Raw genomic sequence first — 20,791 nt, 5'->3', positions numbered from 1 at the left:
TTTTCATAGCCTTAAGGCCCTCATCCCAGAGATGTTGCACTATTGGAATGGATCTTGTCGTTCTTCTGTAAGGTTCCTTGAAATCATACAAGAAACACTCGGAGGACACAGCAGGCATTGTCAGTTTGAATCTTCCAGTCGCTCTTTCCATCAGCTGATGAAAACCTCCGATATCTGCAGGTGGAGAATCCACCGGATCCGGACATGGAGACTGAGGGTCCGGAATGACGTAATCATCCCACTCAGAGGCCTGATCATCTCTACCCTCCGAAGCATGATCCTCCTCCGAGGAATCATCATGCGTGTCAGCAGGTCTGGAAGGCTCCCGTGGAGTCGATGTCAGTGGCTGAAGAGACACCTGCGGTGGTGATACAGGAACAGCCTTTGAGGTTGGTGCCATGACAGGCATGCTGTGCGCCTCAGGAGCTGGAGCAGGCCGTGCAGGGTTAGACTTATAATCTTGCAGCATTTTATGCAGGTCTTGTAGGAAAGATGATGGTACAGTAACCATCTCTTGACCAGAGTATTGCTGTGGTTGGGCAGCATGACGTTCATAGCCCTCCTCTTGGTCATATCCGGGGTAATCCTGGTCATGGAAACTGTGATCCTCTTTTCCGATGACAAAATCGTCGGAGGATGGAATTGAGAATGCAGCCGTCATCGGCTTCGTCGACGGAGTGTGTCGTCGACACAAAAACACTCGACGACGAGATGGGCGTCGTCGATGCCGTCGACGATGAGACTGTCGACACCCCGGCCGTCGTCGTCGTCAATGTTGCTGTCGTCGAGGCTCTCGTCGACGACACGGTCGTCGTCGCCATCGTCATCGGCCTCGTCGTCGACGCTGGCGCCATCGACCCCCTCCCGACACTGCTGTATCTGTTGTCGATAATCCCGTTGTCGATTGTTCCGTCGACGGGCCTATTGACGGAACCAGTTTCAGCTTCTGTTTCAATTTTTTCAATTTTTTCTTCGACGGAGCCTCCGTCGACGACGCCTTCTTTGTCGACGACTTGGAACTTCTGTCAGAAGAATGGGAAGAGGGCTTCTTGAAGGCTGGATCAGTCTTCAACCCTTCAGAAGGCGTAGATGGTCCTACCCTCTCCGTTACACCTTGGTGAGGATATCTGCCTGGGCCCTGGCTCTCAGACTCACTGGGGGGCTTTTTTGAGGCCTTAGAAGGAGAAGGGGAACCCCTACCCCTTTTCAATGACCTTCTTGAGGAAGATGCCGATGCCGAATCCTCACTGTCACTGGAGACAGTATCCTTCCTGGATTTCACCTTCTGGAGCCATGTCAGAAGCCTACCCTCACGGTCCCGGAGGGTCTTAGTTGAAAAGGTGCGGCATATCTTACAGTCCGCAGCCTTGTGGCCAGGATAGAGGCAGTAGATGCAATCCTTATGCTTATCCTCAATGAAAAGCCTTTTCTTACCACAGGTGAAACATGGCTTGAAAAGGGCTTTCTTCTTCTCAGACATCCTGGAAGGATCAGCAGACAAACTGAAGAGAAAACTGAAGAAAAATGTTGAAGAATAAACTCCTCAAGAGTAGATTGAGCAGAGCTCAAAGGAGACTCCCTAAGCACAACGTGCGGTAGAAAATCTGAGGTTCCTTCAGGAGGGTTCTAAGGGGTGAGGCTCTTCTGATTGGCTGATGCATAAGTTTGGTCTCTTTTACACAAAGAGAGTGATGGGCTACAAAAGGGAATGAGGCCCAGGCCTTTTTCCTCTCTCTTTGGTGCCTACTGCTATGTTATTTTTGTTACCGAGACTCCCATTCCGACGACGGGGAATGATATAAAAGCATGGGAATCTATGAAAGTTCCAATACTGGGGCAAACGGCTTATAATGGGATAGCTGTGATCAATGCGCCTTATCAGAATCAAAACTCAATCTCGGGGAAGATTTTTTCAGGAAGAACTTCAGAAGTACTGGTGACCAAGACTGTAGGAGTTTAATGGAGCACTGAAAAAAAAATCCAAAGCAGTCTCTAAATTTTCATTCAAAGTGTTTTCCCTGAACCAGCCTTAAAAGCTTTCTGATTTAAGGGCGCTCTCAGTGAGCCTTCAAGTGCGTGAAGAAGATTATCAAGCCCATCTAATAAGGTTTGCCAAGGCTCTTGTATATGCACTGACTATTGCTAATTCTAGTCGTAGACCTTGAACAGGTATAGCTTGTCCTGTGGAAGTAATATTGTGCAGTAATTGCCCTTCTCTAAGATTTAAAATACCCCACCTTTTTATGGGAATGTACTCAACGCATAGGTTAAGGTAGGGGTAATCTTAGTGTGATGCATTTCAAGGAGGGCAGTAAAGTGCTGACTCCCACGAAGATAGGTAGAATATTTTTATTGCACTAAGGTGAGCTACAGCTTTTAACTCGATATGTTGGAAGTGAGAAGCTGTTCCAAGTGACTGAGAAAATACTCTACTCAGGTAGGTATATGTTGGTACTATCTCAACTGGGTTTCCTCCAAACTTCCAGTATCTGGCATTTCTCCTTCCCCTAAACAGTAATATTTTCGTCTTTGATAGGTTTACTTTTAAAAAATTGATTTCTGAATATCTGAAAAGAGCTTCCATGTTGCGCTGAAGACCAGTTGGAGTGAGGTCAAAATTTGACCACATTATCAGTGTACATTAATAAATGAATGACATCAACAGTCAACATTTTCAGCAGCCGTTGGTATGATATTAAAACTAATTTTCAATCTGGTCACATTTTTTAATTAAGATTAATAAAAGACGTGCTTGTTTATTTGAAATGTGCTGCAAGAACAGCGATACACAGTATCAATGGCAGACTGAACATTGTTAAAACATTTTCCAAGATGCTGAACTTTTATAGTTGCTTAGGATATCGCTTCATTATATGCATCACCAAAAATGTGCTGATTGTGACGGACCCACATTAGCAGTCATTCTCCAATAAGTCTCCCAAGACTTTGTCTTGCAAGTAAAAATCTGCTTTCCATTTTCAGTTCTATATGCTCTATGTGAGTTAGTTAGTTGAGAGAGTTCCAGGTAATGATATTGTTAATTTAGACAAGATCCTAAAGACATTTTATTCCATGCGGCTATTGCCTCACTTTGGCCTACTTTGCCAGCTTCTATGGGATGACACAAGAAATTTGGTAGCACTTTACCCTAGGTGATTTTGGTAGTTACAAAATGTAAGCCATCAGCACTAGCCTAGAGCCAAACTTATATATTTTCATCAACATGAGATTCTTTAAACAAGGGAGCACCTTCTATTACAAAACATGTCCGTAGATAAAGCTTGGGTCCATTTCTTACCTCACTATCACATTCGTCCTTCTGGTTCTTTCTCCGAACCACATGGTGGAAGGCTTGATGCTGATGACACGCAGTGGGGTCCCATTCAAAGACATCATTCCACAGGGCAGCCTGTTACCGCGCAAGAATTCTTCATCCTAAAACAAAAGAAGGATATTATTTATTAAGGTAAATTCACAACATACGACAGTAGCAGTACAGGAATCATTTACATTCAAATTATATTTTGGTGAAGATGAGACACTGCTTTAGCTGAAAGGAGGCACAAGTGTTCCTCCAAATCATCACCTGAACATTTCTTTAAAAATGGTCCAATGGAGAGTGCATAAAACAAGCCCAAACTAGTATTCTTTAAATATTTAATAACGTCAGTAAGTGCCATGCTACTTTGACAGCTATCCAAAATGTGTCAGGTGTCGACACAAACTGCAAACACCTCATCTTTAGCAGCAGTGGTTGAAGTGCATCAAAAAAGTTTAGGAACTGTGATGCTATGACAGCTATCCAAAATAGGGATTTGTTTGGTTTCTGAGCACACATTTTTCAATGAGTTAGGAATGGGAGGTGTGGTACAATGAGGGTGGGGGCATTGGGTGTGTTATGTATTGTTTTGTATTGTGAAGGCCAGCAGTGAATGGTCCGCTGAGTTGTTTCTTTTATTTTGTTTCAGAGACCCCTGACGAACAGCCATTAAGGCTCGAAATGCATTGGGTAGCAGTAATTAACCTTCTCTGCTGTATGTTTTACTTTGACCTTTATTTGTATGTGTTGCTGTGAAATGTCTTCACGGGCACTCAGTAGACATATGAAAATAATGAAATAAAGAAACAAGATGGAACCTTGCTGTCGCTGCAGTTATTCAATCAAGCTTCGAAGAGTGAAGGAATAAGGAATCGTATAAATACTGGTAGTAAATGGTGGATAAGGATAATTTCACAACGACATATCAGTGCGACATAGCAGTGCGACAGATGGGTGCGCTAGTCTGTGCCCGGAGTTAGAGCTATCCAAAATTTGTCAGGTGTCGACACAGACACTGACTGCAAACACCTTATCTTTAGCAGCAATTGTTGAAGTGCATTTAAAAAGTTTGGAAAGTTTAGGAACTGTGATGCTACACACAATGTGGTCAGGGTCAAAGGTGTGGCTAAAAAAAACAAAATATTCTCTAACTTTTTTCGGGCTTTCACCCTAGGTAACTAAATATAAAATAATGCACAGCTTGAATGAAAAATAAATGCTAGCTAAGTAGATCAGAGGGAAATGTACTATCATACATTATGAAATCTCTATCAGTTAATGCACTGCACCAGAGAGCCACAAAATTAAAATCTGGTTGGTGCAGAGTAGAATGTGACGTGTGTATGTTTAGTGCTATATGGTCAGTCTGTGACAGAAAGCACTGTAAATATGCAAGTCATTATTTTAAACTTGTATTACACACATTATAAGATAAGCTGCTACAAAATGTGCAAAAAGGTAAAATATATATATTTTTAAATGGCTTCCAAAATACAGATTTTAGTTTTAGCCAGATTGTATGTAGTGCAATTTTTCATAACAGTCTTTAAAAAGCACACACTTCACAGCTCTGATGGTATGTGTTTTTTCTATGCCACTCAGAAGAATATATCTGTGTCACCAGGAAGCTTCTAGTGATTCTGTTAAAGCCCCTACCAGCTTTCAAGCACCCTTTACATTTGCAGATGGACCAGTTGTATGCATTTATAATTCGTTCAGGCATGCAGGTGATGGAGCGAGTTTTGGAAATAATTTTATTTCAACTCGTGAAGTCATACTTCCATAATGGAAAATAACTTTATTAACGTTTGGTGCTGTGTTTGTATTAATTCAACCTAGATTAAAATTACATTACACGCGGGAAATTAACATATGTGCTCATATACGTGCATTTTTTTTGTTGCATCTTTTGTTCGTGCAAATTAATAAATTAATTTTGTCCTCTTGTCATGTTATAACTAATTGCAGCTGTTTTTAAACATATGCATGTGCTTGTTTTGCTTCCCTTGTCTATGTGGCGTCACTCTATTTTCTATAGGTGCATAAAGAATTTCAATGGATTTAAAGAAGACTGGTAGATATAACGCTGCTTTAATTGTTTGCTTTGGCTAGATAATTTAGACTAATGGGTTAATCATTAGTAAATGCTGGGTGGCAACAGAACAAATAATATTTCTTACATTAATTATTCTTTTGTGTTTGTTTATATAATAGTGGACGTTAAATTGACAGCTTTGGGCCTAGTTTACTCGAGTTTGCAAATAATTTCTGCACGGAGCAAGAGAGAGTCCTTTCAAGGAAAGATTTCCTTTCGGTGGCAACATTTGGAAAGCGTGGTGTGTTTCTAGCAGTCTCCTACTCGGACAAGGCCAAGGCCAGGAACCGGCAGGAGGAACATTTGATAACTTTGCATCCGAGGAAGTGAAATGATGTGATGTAAAATTTTATGCAAGAAAATGTTGCAATCTGAGGAAGCCTCGGAGCTCGAATGCTAGAGACAATGGACTCTAAGAAAGTCACGGAACTGATGTTTTGAAAATGAGGTGACATGTCACTTGTCACTTTTGAACCAATGGGACTCCGACTTTTGCGGAAAAGAATTACTTTTACTTAGATTAGTTAGCTTAGTAAGGTATAAAAACCCATTCCCCGTGGAAGGGTTATGCTTGCTGCTGCTTTTGCTGACTTTTAGATGAGGCTGTCGTGCTGACGGACTTTACTTGGAGCACGTAAGAGCCCTCAAAAACTTTACTTTATTTTCATTTATTTAGCATAGTTAGGAACTTAGCTTTTGGAAAATGCCAAATTAATAAATACCTTTGCAATAATATAATTTTGAAACTTATAATGTTTTTACATTGCAATGATTCTAATAAAAATGCTTTAATAAAAATTACATTTACAAATTATAATAAATAGCTAATAAAATCTTACTTTTGAAAACAAGCTGGTCTTGATGTTTCATGGGTTCAGGTTACCATTAGCTAGATACTATCGCCATAAGTGGCTTAATAAATAATTAGGTTTATTGAAATGATGATATCCATTTACCGCGGTTGTATATAAATGTATATAATTTGTGAATAGGTTAATTAGGCCACTTGGTTCAGTTGGTCATAATATGTCATGTTTGATTAATGGGCCTTTGTGTTTAATTAGTGATTATTAGTATAAGTTGTAGAGTTGGATAGCGTAATTTATGACATATTTTCTATAGGCCGCTGGATCAATTACCTTGGTAGCAGAATTTGATGGTTGCTATGGTAACCAACATATATGGTAATTACATAGGATCGATGTCTAACATATGTTGAGTCCGTTTTCGTGCTATATGTAAGGTTTTTTCCAGCAGCGTGAAAATTCCTTGTTGTACCGGTACAAATTAGTGTGATGAGAAGGTAGTCACACAGCACATTTGATCTGTTTCAGAGTAGTGGTATCGCCGTGTATCACAAGTGTTGTCGCCGTGCAACACATGTTAGGGCTAGGTGTGAGTGTTGTATAGTGAGGATTATCTAAGAAATTTGAACAGCATGAGTATAGGGACAATGAGCCTGCTCTAAAACTCACAGTGATAAGAGTAATAGTATATATTCGAGCTTGAGTGAAGGGTAAGTTAACGTCGGTGTATGATTATCTATAAACAGGTGAGAGTCCTGTACGGATATCATACTTAATATCTATAAACAGGTGAAAGTCCTGTACGGATAACGTTGTTTATTTTACTAACGGTGCATGATATCTATAAACAGGTGAGAGTCCTGTACGGATTTCATGTATGTTTGATTAGGGACATTTTCCGTTTGAAAGTGCGTAATTGTTTTGTAAGAGTGTTCAAGTTGAACTTTGAATTGTCACTTGGATGTGCATTCTGAGGGAAATGACTTCATTATCACTTGTTTGAAGGGTAGAGTAAAGGATTACTTTATCGGCAAATGTATATTCTGTGAGAATAGCGTCGTCTATTCCACATATAGAATTCTTGTATGATTGAAATTCTATCACTTATTAGAGAAACAGACAGATGAGTCTTTCTTGTGGTTGTTAAATTAATTTTTCATTAAAAAGCGTTCTTAAAATGGCGCTGTGAAAAGTTTTTGTAAAGGAGGGGTGAGCGCTAAGAGTGAGACACGAGAAACCGCAGCAGCTGTGTACGTCACACGGTTCGCGCAGTGATTGGATAATATACGTCACAGGCTGTGTTCTGATTGGCTCTCGTAACTCTGATGTGCTGTAAGCTGATTGGTTCTTTGAAAACGAACAATTTCTATTCGTTGAGCAAGGTAGTGACGTAGCTCAACTCTGATTGGCTTGTTGGTGTGTTTCGCGCACGGATTGGCTAGTGTTACGGAATATCCAAGAAAAATTTTACGATCATTTCCTTCAATTGGATTTGATTCGAAAAATGAGTTATTATTTTAAACATGTTGAGAAAAAGCCTTCAATGCTTCAAAGGTTTAAAAATTTTATTTCACCTGACAAGAAAATAAAAACGCGAGGTGGTAAATTGCTTCATAAATACAAAACACCTGCAGCGTATATGGAAGGTGTATATGGATATCATACTGTTTTGTGGTTTGATGTCTGGAAGCATTACACTAAAGACGATGGTGTTTTGACTTGGCCAGAAGATGGTTCTTTTAATATAAAAATTTTAAGAAATTTGAGAGAAAAGATGAATGCTCTTATACCGAAACCGAGACCTACACAATTTGAAGCTTTAGTTGAGTGGGAAGATGAAATGTTTCAACTTCAAAGAGAAGCGAGTGGTATTAAAAGACCTTCGAAAATACCAAGCTATAGGCGAGAGACACATGAAGATAGAATGCGAATGTGGAGACAGGGAGACATGTGTGATGGTCTATTTAATTAGAGAAATGGTTTTAGGATCTCCTGGTGAAAAGAGATCAGAAAAGAAAAATAATGTAGTTATAGAAAGTGAATCTGAAGATGCAGTTTTAGAAGAAATTTTTACTTCTAAACAAGAAATGAACCTTTGAGATCTCCTCGATCATGGTCTACTCCAATGGTTTCTACTGAAACTACACCAAGTGCACCTCCTATTAATGAATCTCCAAAATTGTACCCTAATAATTCCGAATCTTTTGAAACTCCAGAAAAATCAGAAACAGGGAAAGATGCTGATGTTTACATTGGGGGTAAACATTTTTCGTTAATTCCAAAAGAAAGGGAAGCCCCTAAAATTTTAATGAGAGAAATTAGACATGAAGAAATTATAAATACTTCAGAATATTTACGATCAAAGGAAGAATTAATTCGACAAATTACTAAAGGCATGGAAGCTGTAACTGTTCCAGTAACTATTGGTCCTGTTCAGCCTGTTTTTGAACAAAGAGAAAATAACAAGACAAGTTTAACGATTCCTTTAAATGCAGAAGTTCAAAGGATTGCTGAAAAATTTTATTCTGATTTATCTGAAATTAATCATGAGAAAACGAAAATGCCTGATTTAACTTTCAATGAAGGTTCTTTTAATAATTCACCAATGGGTGCAGAATCTGATGCTGAATCTTCTGAAAGAAGAGGGTCAAATTCAAAACTTGATGTTGCAAAATTAAAAGCAAATTTAGAAGAATTAATAATTGGTACAATTGGTTCTGACAGTCTAAAATTTTGTCGTGATGATGAACTACTGTTCATCTGCAAGAGTATTCAATGGAAAACGAAAAATAAATATGATCAGTTAGAGGAACTGGCAGCTGAACTCGAAATTGATTTAAGTAGACAAAAGAATTTTGGAAAGCATTATAGATTAGACTTTACAGAAAGGGACATTGAGAATTTGAATTCAATTGGAAGAATAATGCACATAAAAGACTTGATTGTTTATATCAAAAAGCTTGGTGAATTGAGCAAATGGAGAGTGAAGTGGACTAGAAAGAAGGAGGATGAAAAATTAGAGAAATTATCAAAACAATTTCCAATGAGAGAAATTGCTGGTGGAGGTTATGTTCATGTTCCTTGGTCGAGACAGGATATTTTGCTTTTCACAAATGATTTTCCAAGACTGAGAGAGAAGCCTGTTGAATGGTATCGACAAGTAGACAGGTTTATAAAAGTTTCAAAAGTTCTGTGGATTGATCTGGACGGATTTTTTGACATAGTTGTTCCATCAGATCTTTGGACAGAATGTAAAATTGCTATAAGTTGGCCAAAAGAGGAACCGGAGCGAATTAAAGAAACAGGTGCTCCAGCTCCAATAGTAATGGATTTTTACGGAAAGGTGATTTATTGGTTAAAACAAAAAATTGCTCCAAAGGAAGTAGACTGGGTTAAAATAGATCGAACTAATCAGGAACCTAAAGAATCGGTTCATTCATTTTATGAAAGGTTATTACTGGTTTTCAAACAATACAGTGGTTATGAAAAATTAGACTAAAAAGATATGAGTCATTTTATTTATAGATTTGTTTATGGTCTTAGACCTGAAGTTGGAGAAATGATTAGAAATAGTATTGTAGGATGGCAATCACTCTCGGTTGACGACATTTTGAGAAAAGCAAAATACTGTAGTGATGAGTTAGAAGTCAAACAAAAGAAGTTAAAGGAGAAAGCAATGTGGGCACAGGTAAAAGTGGCTGCACAACAAATTGCCAGTCTTGAAAATAAAAATGGAAATTTTATTCAAAATCAGAATATGAATCAGGGTCAAGGAAAATTTAAATTTAATAATAATAAAAGATATAATGCTAAAATGGATGATTTAAAACAGAAATTGCCTTGTTTTAATTGCGGCGAAATTGGACACTGGAAGAGTGAGTGTAAAAACCCACCCAGAAATTTTAAAAATCCATTGTTAAACCCACAGATGCAGAACGATGTTGATCTGCAGCAACAGCTACGTTTGCAACGTAAACTGAATGACCTGAGTCTTCAGCGACAGCTACAAAATCAATTGGTTCAACAGCAGAATCAAATTCCACAGCCTCCCTTTCCTAATTCTGGGGGAAGTCAAAAATATAATCCAGGTGTGGGATTTGAAGGAGATGATCAGGTAATAAGGACTCAAAGACAAATTGTGCAAAATGCTTCAGGACAGTTTTTATTAACAGAGAATCAAGGAAGTGATTCTGATGATTACTTCTGACGGTGCCCGAGAGAGGGGGAAGAGTGTGTAATTGGAGCCACTCTTGAGGTTGACCAGTCTGGTCCATTTGTAAATGGGAAAGTTAATGATGTAGACATCACTTTTCTAGTGGACACTGGTGCTACCCGTTCTACTGTTAGATCAGTGGAAATCGAAAACCTACCTCTCTCTGGGGAAACCATCCAAGTAGTCGGAGTTAGTAATCAACAGATTAGAACTGATTTAACTGATCCAGTGCAAGTTGAAATTGGAAATTTTAAAGACAAACATAGATTTGTAGTTTGTAATAGCAGTCCAGTGAATTTACTAGGGAGAGATATATTGTGCAAGATGAATTGCAGAATATATTGTTCTCCTGATGGAGTAGAGTTACAAACTATGGAAGAAGATGGTTTGTATAGAATGACAATGATGTTGGTAGAAACAGAAGGATCAAAATTGTTTCCTGCTTTTGAAAAGGAAAACCTTCCTGTAGAACTAAAAGAGACAGTCAAAAATGAGATTTGGGATTTTACTGGAAATGAAATGGGTTTGATGAAACATATCGATCCAATTAAAATTGCATTGAAGCAAGGAATAGAATTTCCAAACATTCCTCAGTATAAAATGAAAGCAGAAACTATAGAGGGTGTTATTCCAGTGATTGACCGATTATGGGAATTAAAAAATCAAATGGAACATATAGAATCGTTCAAGATCTGAGAAAGATTAATCAAATTGTAATTCCATGTTGTCCTGTTGTTCCAAATCCAGCAGTCATTTTATATCAGATTCCACATGATGCTGAGTGGTATACTGTCATTGATCTTTGCAATGCATTCTTTACTGTCCCTTTACATCCAGAGAGTCAGGAAATTTTTGCTTTCAGGTTTCAAAATAGGACCCTCGCATGGTGCAGAATTCCTCAAGGGTATACAGAGAGTCCTTCTATCTTTAATGAGTTGTTGAAGAGATCTTTAGAAGATCTAAATCTACCTGGCAGATCGACATTAGTGAACTATATTGACGATCTACTAATCGCAGCAAAATCGAGAGAAAATTGTGTGACAGACACAATTGTACTTTTAAATCATCTAGCAGATGAGGGACATAAAGTGTCTCCTGCAAAGTTGCAGTTTTGTAAACAAGAAGTGAAATATCTTGAACATAGAATTGCAAAAGGAATAAGACAGGTGACAATTGAAAGAATTAAAATGATTCAAGCAATGCAACCTCCAAGAACTCAAAGACAGGTTAGAATGTTTCTAGGAATGGTTGGTTACTGTCGACAATTGATAAGTGGATTTTCAGTAATTGCGAAACCACTACAGAAATTGACTAAATCAGATGTAAAAGATCCAATTGTTCTTAATGATTCTGAGTTGGAAGCTTTTGAGAATCTAAAAAGAAGCCTATGTGAAGCTCCAGCTCTAGGCATGCCAAATTATGAAAAGGATTTTGAACTATATTGCAGTGAAAGAGAAGGATGTGCATTGTCTGTATTAATTCAAAGACATGGGAATCTGAGAAAACCTATTGCATACTTTTCAGCAGTTCTTGATCCTGTTGACAAAGCCTTACCAGGTTGCTTAAAAGCAGTTGCAGCAACTAGTGTCAGTTTAGAGCAAAGTGAAGGAATCATAATGGGGTTTCCTGTAAAAGTCTATGTTCCCCATTCAGTTGAAATACTCCTGACAAGGAGTAAGACACAACATCTAACTAGTAACAGATTGACAAAATATGAGAAAGTTATTTTAGGAGCAGATAATGTTTCTATTGCAAGATGTGTAAATTTGAATCCTTCTACATTATTGCCTGATTCTGAAATTGTTGATGAAATTGATGTGGAGCATGAATGCTTGGACGTTATGGAATACTGTACCAAGCCAAGGCAAGATATTAAAGACGAACCTTTGCCTGAATCAGATTTTGTCTACTTTGTAGATGGCTCCTGTTTAAGATCAGAGGGAGGTGTTTTAAAGGCAGCATATTCAGTTTGTACAGTTGCAGATGTTGAAGAAGCATCATGTCTTGAAGGAATTCGTTCTGCACAGGTGGCTGAATTGATTGCTTTAATTCGTGCTTGTGAAATATCAAAAGATTTGAGAGTTACCATAATAACTGATAGCCAGTATGGATACAGAGTTGTGCATGATTATGGACAGCTCTGGTCTCAGAGAGGCTATTTAACTTCAGCAGGATCTCCAATCAAAAATGCAGTATTCATTAGAAGATTAATAGATGGCATTCAAATACCAAAAGAAATTGCTGTCGTAAAATGCGCAGCTCATAAAAAGGGTGAGGATTTTATCACCAAAGGCAATGCTTATGCAGATGAGACTGCTTAGTATTGTGCAAGAAATGGTTGTGCGTATAATCGGGAAAGGAGTAAAGAGAGTGATTCGAATTCATTAATGCTAACAACAGTAGTTGAGACATGGCAGGAAATTAGAGATTTACAAAATGAAGCTGATGATGATGAGAAAAACACATGGTTAAAGGCAGAATGTAGACCACGAGATGAAGACGGAGTTTGGACTTACAAAGATGGCAGAGTAGTTTTACCTAATTGTATGATTGCTGATATGGCCAGATTATATCATGGCCCTGGTCATATAGGAAGGGATTCTATGATCAGACTTTTTAAAGAGACATGGTTTAATACCAAGTTCAGAACAATTGCTGAATCTCTTTGTCAGAGGTGTTTAACTTGCCAACAAATGAACCCAAACAGAAAATCAGTTGTAGGTACAGGAATCATAGGTCGGGAGGGTGGTCCTTTTACCAGATTACAAATGGATTTCATTGAAATGCCTTTACATAATTGTTTAAAATATGTTTTGGTGATTGTGTGTTTGTTTTCAAGATGGGTGGAAGCATTTCCAACACGTCATTGTGATTCGATTACAGTGGCAAAATTGCTTCTTCGAGAAATTATCCCAAGATACGGTTTCCCTGTCACTATTGAGAGTGATGGAGGAGGACATTTTGATAATAAACTTCTGAAACTGATTTGTGAAGCTTTGCATATTGAGCAGAAAATACACTGTGCATACAGACCAGAGGCATCTGGAGTAGTTGAGCAGATTAATGGAACGATCAAAAACAGGATTGGAAAAATGTGTCTTGATACAGGTATGAAGTGGACAGATGCTCTTCCACTTGTTTTAATGTCACTAAGAAGCATACCTGATAAAAAGACAGGTCTGAGTCCTCATGAAATTCTTATGGGCAGAGTCATGAGACAAGCTTTTGTACCAGTAGGGAAATTGTTGAGCATTAATGACAGTGCTATTTTGGAATATTGCAAGAGACTATCTGACGTAGTTACTTCTGTGTCTAATCAGGTGGGAACTGAAGTACAATCAGATGAAAAAGTACAGACACATGATCTGAGACCTGGAGATTGGGTTAGAACTAAAGTACATCGAAGAAGAAATTGTCCAGTTCCAAGGTGGCAAAAAGCTAGACAAATAATTCTAGTAACAACGAATGCAGTAAAGTGTAAAGGATTGAAAAGGTGGATACATCCAAGCCACACGATTCCAATTCCTACTCCTGAAAACTCTGATGAAGAGAGTGATTCTACAGATGATTCTGATTCTGAAGTAGAAGGTGAAAGAAATCCAGATTCTGAAGATCGACAGAGAGGTCGACATCTGGAAAATCTGCAAGTGAATAAAGACTTGAATAGAAAAGATTTGGAAATCATTGAAATAGACTCTGAAAGTGATGAAGAACTGTTGAAAAGAAATACAGCAGAAGAGTCTGTCAAGAAAGTGGATGGAGTAGAGACTATTGAAAAATTTGAAGACAGAGAAGCTGAATCAATTGAAATTTCTGACCAGGAGAGTATCGAAAAGCAGAAAATAAGCTCTGGAAGGTGGAACAAGAAACCAGAAACTGGGAAGCTGAAGGTAATTGAAGAGGAGGAGGAAGTCAAATTACCGAGTACCAGTGATGGAAGACAGAGTATAGTTCCTAACAGAGTGAGACTGCCGATTAGAAAAGTTCCTGAGTCAAGAATAGAAATTTCTGATAGTGATTCTGGTGAAAGTGATGTTGATGATCAAGAAGGAAAAGTGAGAAAAAGATCTTGGAAGACTGAAACAAATATAACAGAACCGAAAAGAAATATCTTGAGAAAAGGAGAATCATGGCCAATTGAAAATGGAGGATTGAGAGTCAGGTTAATTAAAAAGTCTAAGGAGCAGGTGAATGAAATCACTAGTCAAAAAGAACCTGAAAAGAAAGTTGAAAAAGGGAGGAAAATAGAAGAAGTGACTAGAAAAACAAAGAGAATTTTGAGACCTAATCAGAAATATAAATCTCCTGAGTGGACTTATCTGATTATTCCTCCTGTTATTGAAATTAACAGCAGTAGTCAGGAAGAAATTGAAGAAATTAGTGACAATGATTGAAGTACTAATATAAATAATTTTTTGGTTTTGTTTTGGCAAAAGGCTGAAGAAATTGTGTTAGGTGACACAAGGTCGAAGAAAAATTGTTTAGTTGGAAATTAACTTGTGACATTAGGTCGAAGAAAAGTTGTTAGAGGATTATAAAAAAAAAAATTTAAAAAAGATTTTAAAAAGGGGGGTATATATTTAGTCTGAATTTTAGATAATTTTAAAATTTTGTTTTCTTTTTATTACCTTTTTGAGATAAGATTTTTCAAAAATGCCTTATGTTATGGAGAGGAGTACTTCAAGGTGTTCCATTTTCAAGAAATGTTGCAAGATGACTCTGGTGTGTGTGCTCATTTTAATTCTGCTCTGGTTAGTATTGACTGTTGTCATTCCTTTTGAAATTAGTAAAGATTTATATAAAGCTAACATGACAAGCAAAGCTTCAGTTAGTCAAAACAAACATAGTGCAACGGATATAGCTAACAAAGTAATTGATCACAAACCTGAAATTCATCAGGATAAATCTTTCAAGCAATTAATTCTCAAGGCTTTTAGGAGAATATGTTAAAGTAATGAATGTTAAAGATTGTTACGTCTGTGTAAAATTACCTGCTTCTGTTTCTGAGGGAGTAACATACAATATGCTTCCTCTCACATATGGGATAACTTGTAGTGTGTTAGCTAGCTTATTTTATCAAACTGGTCGCCTAGAATATTATTATTCAAACTTTGATGAGATTTTTGCGAATTTAAAAATTGAGTGCTTTGAATAAACATAAAAGAGCTAAACAGATGAGGGAATTCTTTTTAGTCACTAACGAACTTACTTATGAGTATGCTTACAAGAATAATTTAACCTGCAAATTAAGAGCGGAAGAAAAGTCTTTCCTGAATCTTGTCGAGGAGAGGAGAGCAATTTATAAGAGAAATGAAATAGTCAAACAGACTAAATCTAAATTCTGGCAAAAAGAGGATGAGAAACTTAATGGCAAGACTTTTGATGATGTTGCAATACACATAGACAAACCAATTAGTGGTAAGCTTTGCATTAGAAGGGATAATACACTTTTTGATAATTATTTTGTAGGTGCTAGTAATTGTGAGGACACTTATCAAATCATGGGAGGTTGGGGATTCAAAGGTGGCAAAGATCCAATTTTTCCTGGGATTTATTTTATTTGTGGTGATAAGGCTTATTATAACCTTCCAGATCATTGGTATGGGACATGTTTTGTGGGGCTTGTTTTTCCAAAGATATTTCATGTTGACAGAAATGAAGAAGGAGTGTTTAAAATTAATAATCACATAAATAGATATAAAAGACAAAGTTTTACAGAAATTTGGGAGATATTTTTGAAGCAGTAATACCTTTAGTAGGTATAACCTTGAATGCAGGAAGGATCAGAAAATTATCCACAATTGTTGACAGATTGTCAACTGACACAGCAGATGGTTTCCAATTAGTAAATGTTGAGGTCATTGCAATTAGATCTATGGTGATGCAAGATCGCCTTGCATTAGACATACTCCTGGCAAAAGAGGGAGGAGTCTGTGGTATTTTACATGTTCAGCACTGTTGGCACTTACATCCCTGATGAAAGTAAGAATATTGAGATGTATATCAAAAACATTACAGAAATGCATTCAGAAATAGTTCCTTTAGAAGAAGATGAATTTTCAGAGCGACTTGCAAAGAGATTCCAGGCTATTAAAACTTGGTTTCAAGAGATTGGTGGTTCAGTTCTTGGCAAGATTTTAACACCTTTATTTGTAATAATATTTATAGTAGTTTTGACAAAAATTAGTTGCATGTTACACAAGAGAAAGAAACACATGAAAGAAAAGAAACGAATTTATAAGATCAAAAAGGAACAAGAGAAGGAAATTGAGTTACAAGAGTTACGTAGGGCTCAATATGTTAGTTGCAAAGATTTTGCAGAGACAAATTTTTAGAAAATACTAATACAAATGAATTCGAACCATTTTCGGTTAGTTACATTTTTACTAAATTTTGGGTGTGGTGTGGTGATTTGTTAATCACCAGATGAGGGAGTTGATGGAGCGAGTTTTGGAAATAATTTTATTTCAACTCGTGAAGTCATACTTCCATAATGGAAAATAACTTTATTAACGTTTGGTGCTGTGTTTGTATTAATTCAACCTAGATTAAAATTACATTACACGCGGGAAATTAACATATGTGCTCATATACGTGCATTTTTTTTGTTGCATCTTGTGTTCGTGCAAATTAATAAATTAATTTTGTCCTCTTGTCATGTTATAACTAATTGCAGCTGTTTTTAAACATATGCATGTGCTTGTTTTGCTTCCCTTGTCTATGTGGCGTCACTCTATTTTCTATAGGTGCATAAAGAATTTCAATGGATTTAAAGAAGACTGGTAGATATAACGCTGCTTTAATTGTTTGCTTTGGCTAGATAAGTTAGACTAATGGGTTAATCATTAGTAAATGCTGGGTGGCAACAGAACAAATAATATTTCTTACATTAATTATTCTTTTGTGTTTGTTTATATAATAGTGGACGTTAAATTGACAGCTTTGGGCCTAGTTTACTCGAGTTTGCAAATAATTTCTGCACGGAGCAAGAGAGAGTCCTTTCAAGGAAAGATTTCCTTTCGGTGGCAACATTTGGAAAGCGTGGTGTGTTTCTAGCAGTCTCCTACTCGGACAAGGCCAAGGCCAGGAACCGGCAGGAGGAACATTTGATAACTTTGCATCCGAGGAAGTGAAATGATGTGATGTAAAATTTTATGCAAGAAAATGTTGCAATCTGAGGAAGCCTCGGAGCTCGAATGCTAGAGACAATGGACTCTAAGAAAGTCACGGAACTGATGTTTTGAAAATGAGGTGACATGTCACTTGTCACTTTTGAACCAATGGGACTCTGACTTTTGCGGAAAAGAATTACTTTTACTTAGATTAGTTAGCTTAGTAAGGTATAAAAACCCATTCCCCGTGGAAGGGTTATGCTTGCTGCTGCTTTTGCTGACTTTTAGATGAGGATGTCGTGCTGACGGACTTTACTTGGAGCACGTAAGAGCCCTCAAAAACTTTACTTTATTTTCATTTATTTAGCATAGTTAGGAACTTAGCTTTTGGAAAATGCCAAATTAATAAATACCTTTGCAATAATATAATTTTGAAACTTATAATGTTTTTACATTGCAATGATTCTAATAAAAATGCTTTAATAAAAATTACATTTACAAATTATAATAAATAGATAATAAAATCTTACTTTTGAAAACAAGCTGGTCTTGACTTTTCATGGGTTCAGGTTACCATTAGCTAGATACTATCGTCATAAGTGGCTTAATAAATAATTAGGTTTATTGAAATGATGATATCCATTTACCGCGGTTGTATATAAATGTATATAATTTGTGAATAGGTTAATTAGGCCACTTTGTTCAGTTGGTCATAATATGTCATGTTTGATTAATGGGCCTTTGTGTTTAATTAGTGATTATTAGTATAAGTTGTAGAGTTGGATAGCGTAATTTATGACATATTTTCTATAGGCCGCTGGATCACAGGTACCCTGTCAAGGGGGCTTGTTTAGCTCTCTGCCTCTCCTTTGGCTTCACTGCACAGGAGACCCCCCATTTCAGTTGAAGCACTTCACCTCTCCCAATTTCGCGTGTCGTGGAGGTTGTTTTTTCAGAGAAAGAAGGGGAACTGTTTGTTAAATTAAAAAAGTATGGGCACACCGAGCACCTCAAATCCCGCCCACTTCATACACGGTCTTGCACAATTTGCCACCACTAGTGGGCAGGGTCAGGAAGGGCGGAATTTCCACACATGAAAAATATTGCTTAACCTTTTAGTGTGATTCTCCAATATTAGACGATGCAAAAAAGTAGAACAGAGAGAGCACCCAGAAACACTGCCCTTAAAGTTGTCCCCCCATCGATAGCCTAAATCGTGCTTATCCATGAGCAAACACACATGATGTTAGAGGTATGGCATTTTTTTCTATTGGACATCGTTTTTAGGGTGAAACAGTGTCGATGCATTCTTAGTCCATCTAGACATAGTAGGTAGCGGGCTTGGAGGGACACAGGGACCTCTGCATCTACCTTCGGCGGGGACGGTGTAGAACAAGCATGTTACCCCCTGGGTCCGTCGGCGCTGATAACACTGAGGATGTGTGGAGTTTTCATACATATGGAATGTAGGCCTGTTGCCATGGGCGAATGTTATTGTTTGAAGTAGCTGACTGAAAGCTGTGAAGCCAGAGGAGGAAGCTGGAGGTACCTGTTATTCTTCTTCTACAAAAAAATACTTTCTTCATTTTCTGTGTAGAGAAGATCTTTACATCGGTGATGAGGAGAACCTATCCTGCGCCGGGGGCAGACAAGGAACTTGTACCTCCATCTCAGGATACATCCTTAAAAGGAAGCCTCATTTCCTCATTGCGAGTATCAGTACCCGGTTTGGATAGCAAAAGAAGCTTGAGATGCTTTAATGCGCCTTAGCTTTAATGCGAATAACTGCCCTTCAGTTACTACAATTGCCTTGATTCCCCATATTAATGAATGAAGATCCTGGTGTATTGAGATGACTTTATTATTAATAATTGCCGTTTAAATGGCTTTGATGTGAATAATTGCCGGTGTATTGACAAAGCTTTGGTTTCTACTATTAACTGGACTGCCTTGATTCCCCATATTAACGGATGTTTTAGCTTGGAAGTTATTGTTTTCTCGATTGTTACTAGTGTAACAAGACCTTTTACGGCGAGAACTGAGGAGGAAGTGTTGCTAGGAAATATTCAAGACTTGCAACGTGAATAACGTGAAAGACGCGCTTCAGCGGCCATTCTAGAGATTGGGAAGGCCTTCCTTTTGCGTATGAGATTCACGACGATTGTAATCACAAAATCGTTTGTGGTCTTCGATCAACTTTTTCATTGGAAATTCCATCACGCTGATCACGAAATTTCATCACGAAAATAAGTGGAGCTGATTGTTCATCTCACAAGGTTTTTGTTTTAATTTTTTATGTTAGTTTGTTTTGTACACTAACATTGTTCCTTTGCAGGTAGAGGAGCACAAGTTATATTCAATTTATATGGACAGCGTTTGGGGACAATTTATACTAAATTACAATTGTAAAGTATTTTTGCATAATTAATTGTCTTTAGACAGGTTAACAATTTGTGATGGCTGAAAAGGATCTAGCTGCTCCTCCTGCTTTCTTATCTACTACTGGACATCCTGTCATTCCCTGGAAAGAATGGAAAAAGTAATTTTTAACATATGTGCTAGCAACTGGAGCTGATAAGTATGGTCCAGTACGTAAACAAGACATTTTACTACACCATTTAGATGTTAAAGGGAGACGACTATATGAAAATCTTCCTGAAATTTCTCTTGGTGTAGGTGATGGTCAACCTAGTAACGTCTACAATATGACCAAGCAGATGTTAGAAGTGAGATTTGTTACCAAAGTGAACGTTGTGCTTGTGAGGCATAAGTTTTTCTGTAGGACACAAAAAGCAGATGAGGACATTGCAAATATGTTGCTGCACTTAAAGGGGTGTCTTTAACTTGTCGCTTTGAGAATTTGGGTGATTCTTTTATTCGTGACCAGATTGTAAGATGCACAAATAATAAGAGGGTACGTAAAAAATTACTCATCAAGTATCCTACATTGGAAGAAGCAATACAGATTGCCAAAGGTTTATAAACCACTGACTTATGGATAAAGGAAATGGATAAGTGTAATAATTCATTGGTGTTAAAGGATTCTATATCAAAGGATCTGATATACATGCATGTATTGATGAAACTAAGACCATGCGACCTGCCATGAAATTTCAAACCAAGCAATCACAGTTTAGACCTTCTAACAAAATGAATGAAATTCCTTGTAGCACTAATGCTGTACCAGCAACAAATATATCACGTATTGTGAAATGTTATCACTGTGGAGCCCCGGGTCATATAGCT

The 20,791-nt window shown here is 37.5% G+C and overlaps 1 protein-coding gene across 2 annotated transcripts in view; it reads right to left on the bottom strand.

The window, feature by feature from the left end:
• Positions 1 to 20,791, bottom strand: part of DCLRE1C (DNA cross-link repair 1C) — a 403,712-nt gene that overhangs the window by 140,412 nt on the left and 242,509 nt on the right. For both annotated transcript variants that reach the window (XM_078674195.1, XM_078674196.1), the window contains exon 10: positions 3,299 to 3,435. In XM_078674195.1, coding sequence (XP_078530321.1) covers positions 3,299 to 3,435 — 137 coding nt within the window. The remainder of the gene's footprint in view (positions 1 to 3,298; positions 3,436 to 20,791) is intronic.

This window comes from Lissotriton helveticus, chromosome 1_1, assembly GCF_964261635.1.
Source record: "Lissotriton helveticus chromosome 1_1, aLisHel1.1, whole genome shotgun sequence".
Classification (NCBI taxonomy): domain Eukaryota; kingdom Metazoa; phylum Chordata; class Amphibia; order Caudata; family Salamandridae; genus Lissotriton; species Lissotriton helveticus.
The sequence above is the reverse complement of the archived record's forward strand: the minus strand, read 5'-3'. Positions and strand labels throughout refer to the sequence as shown.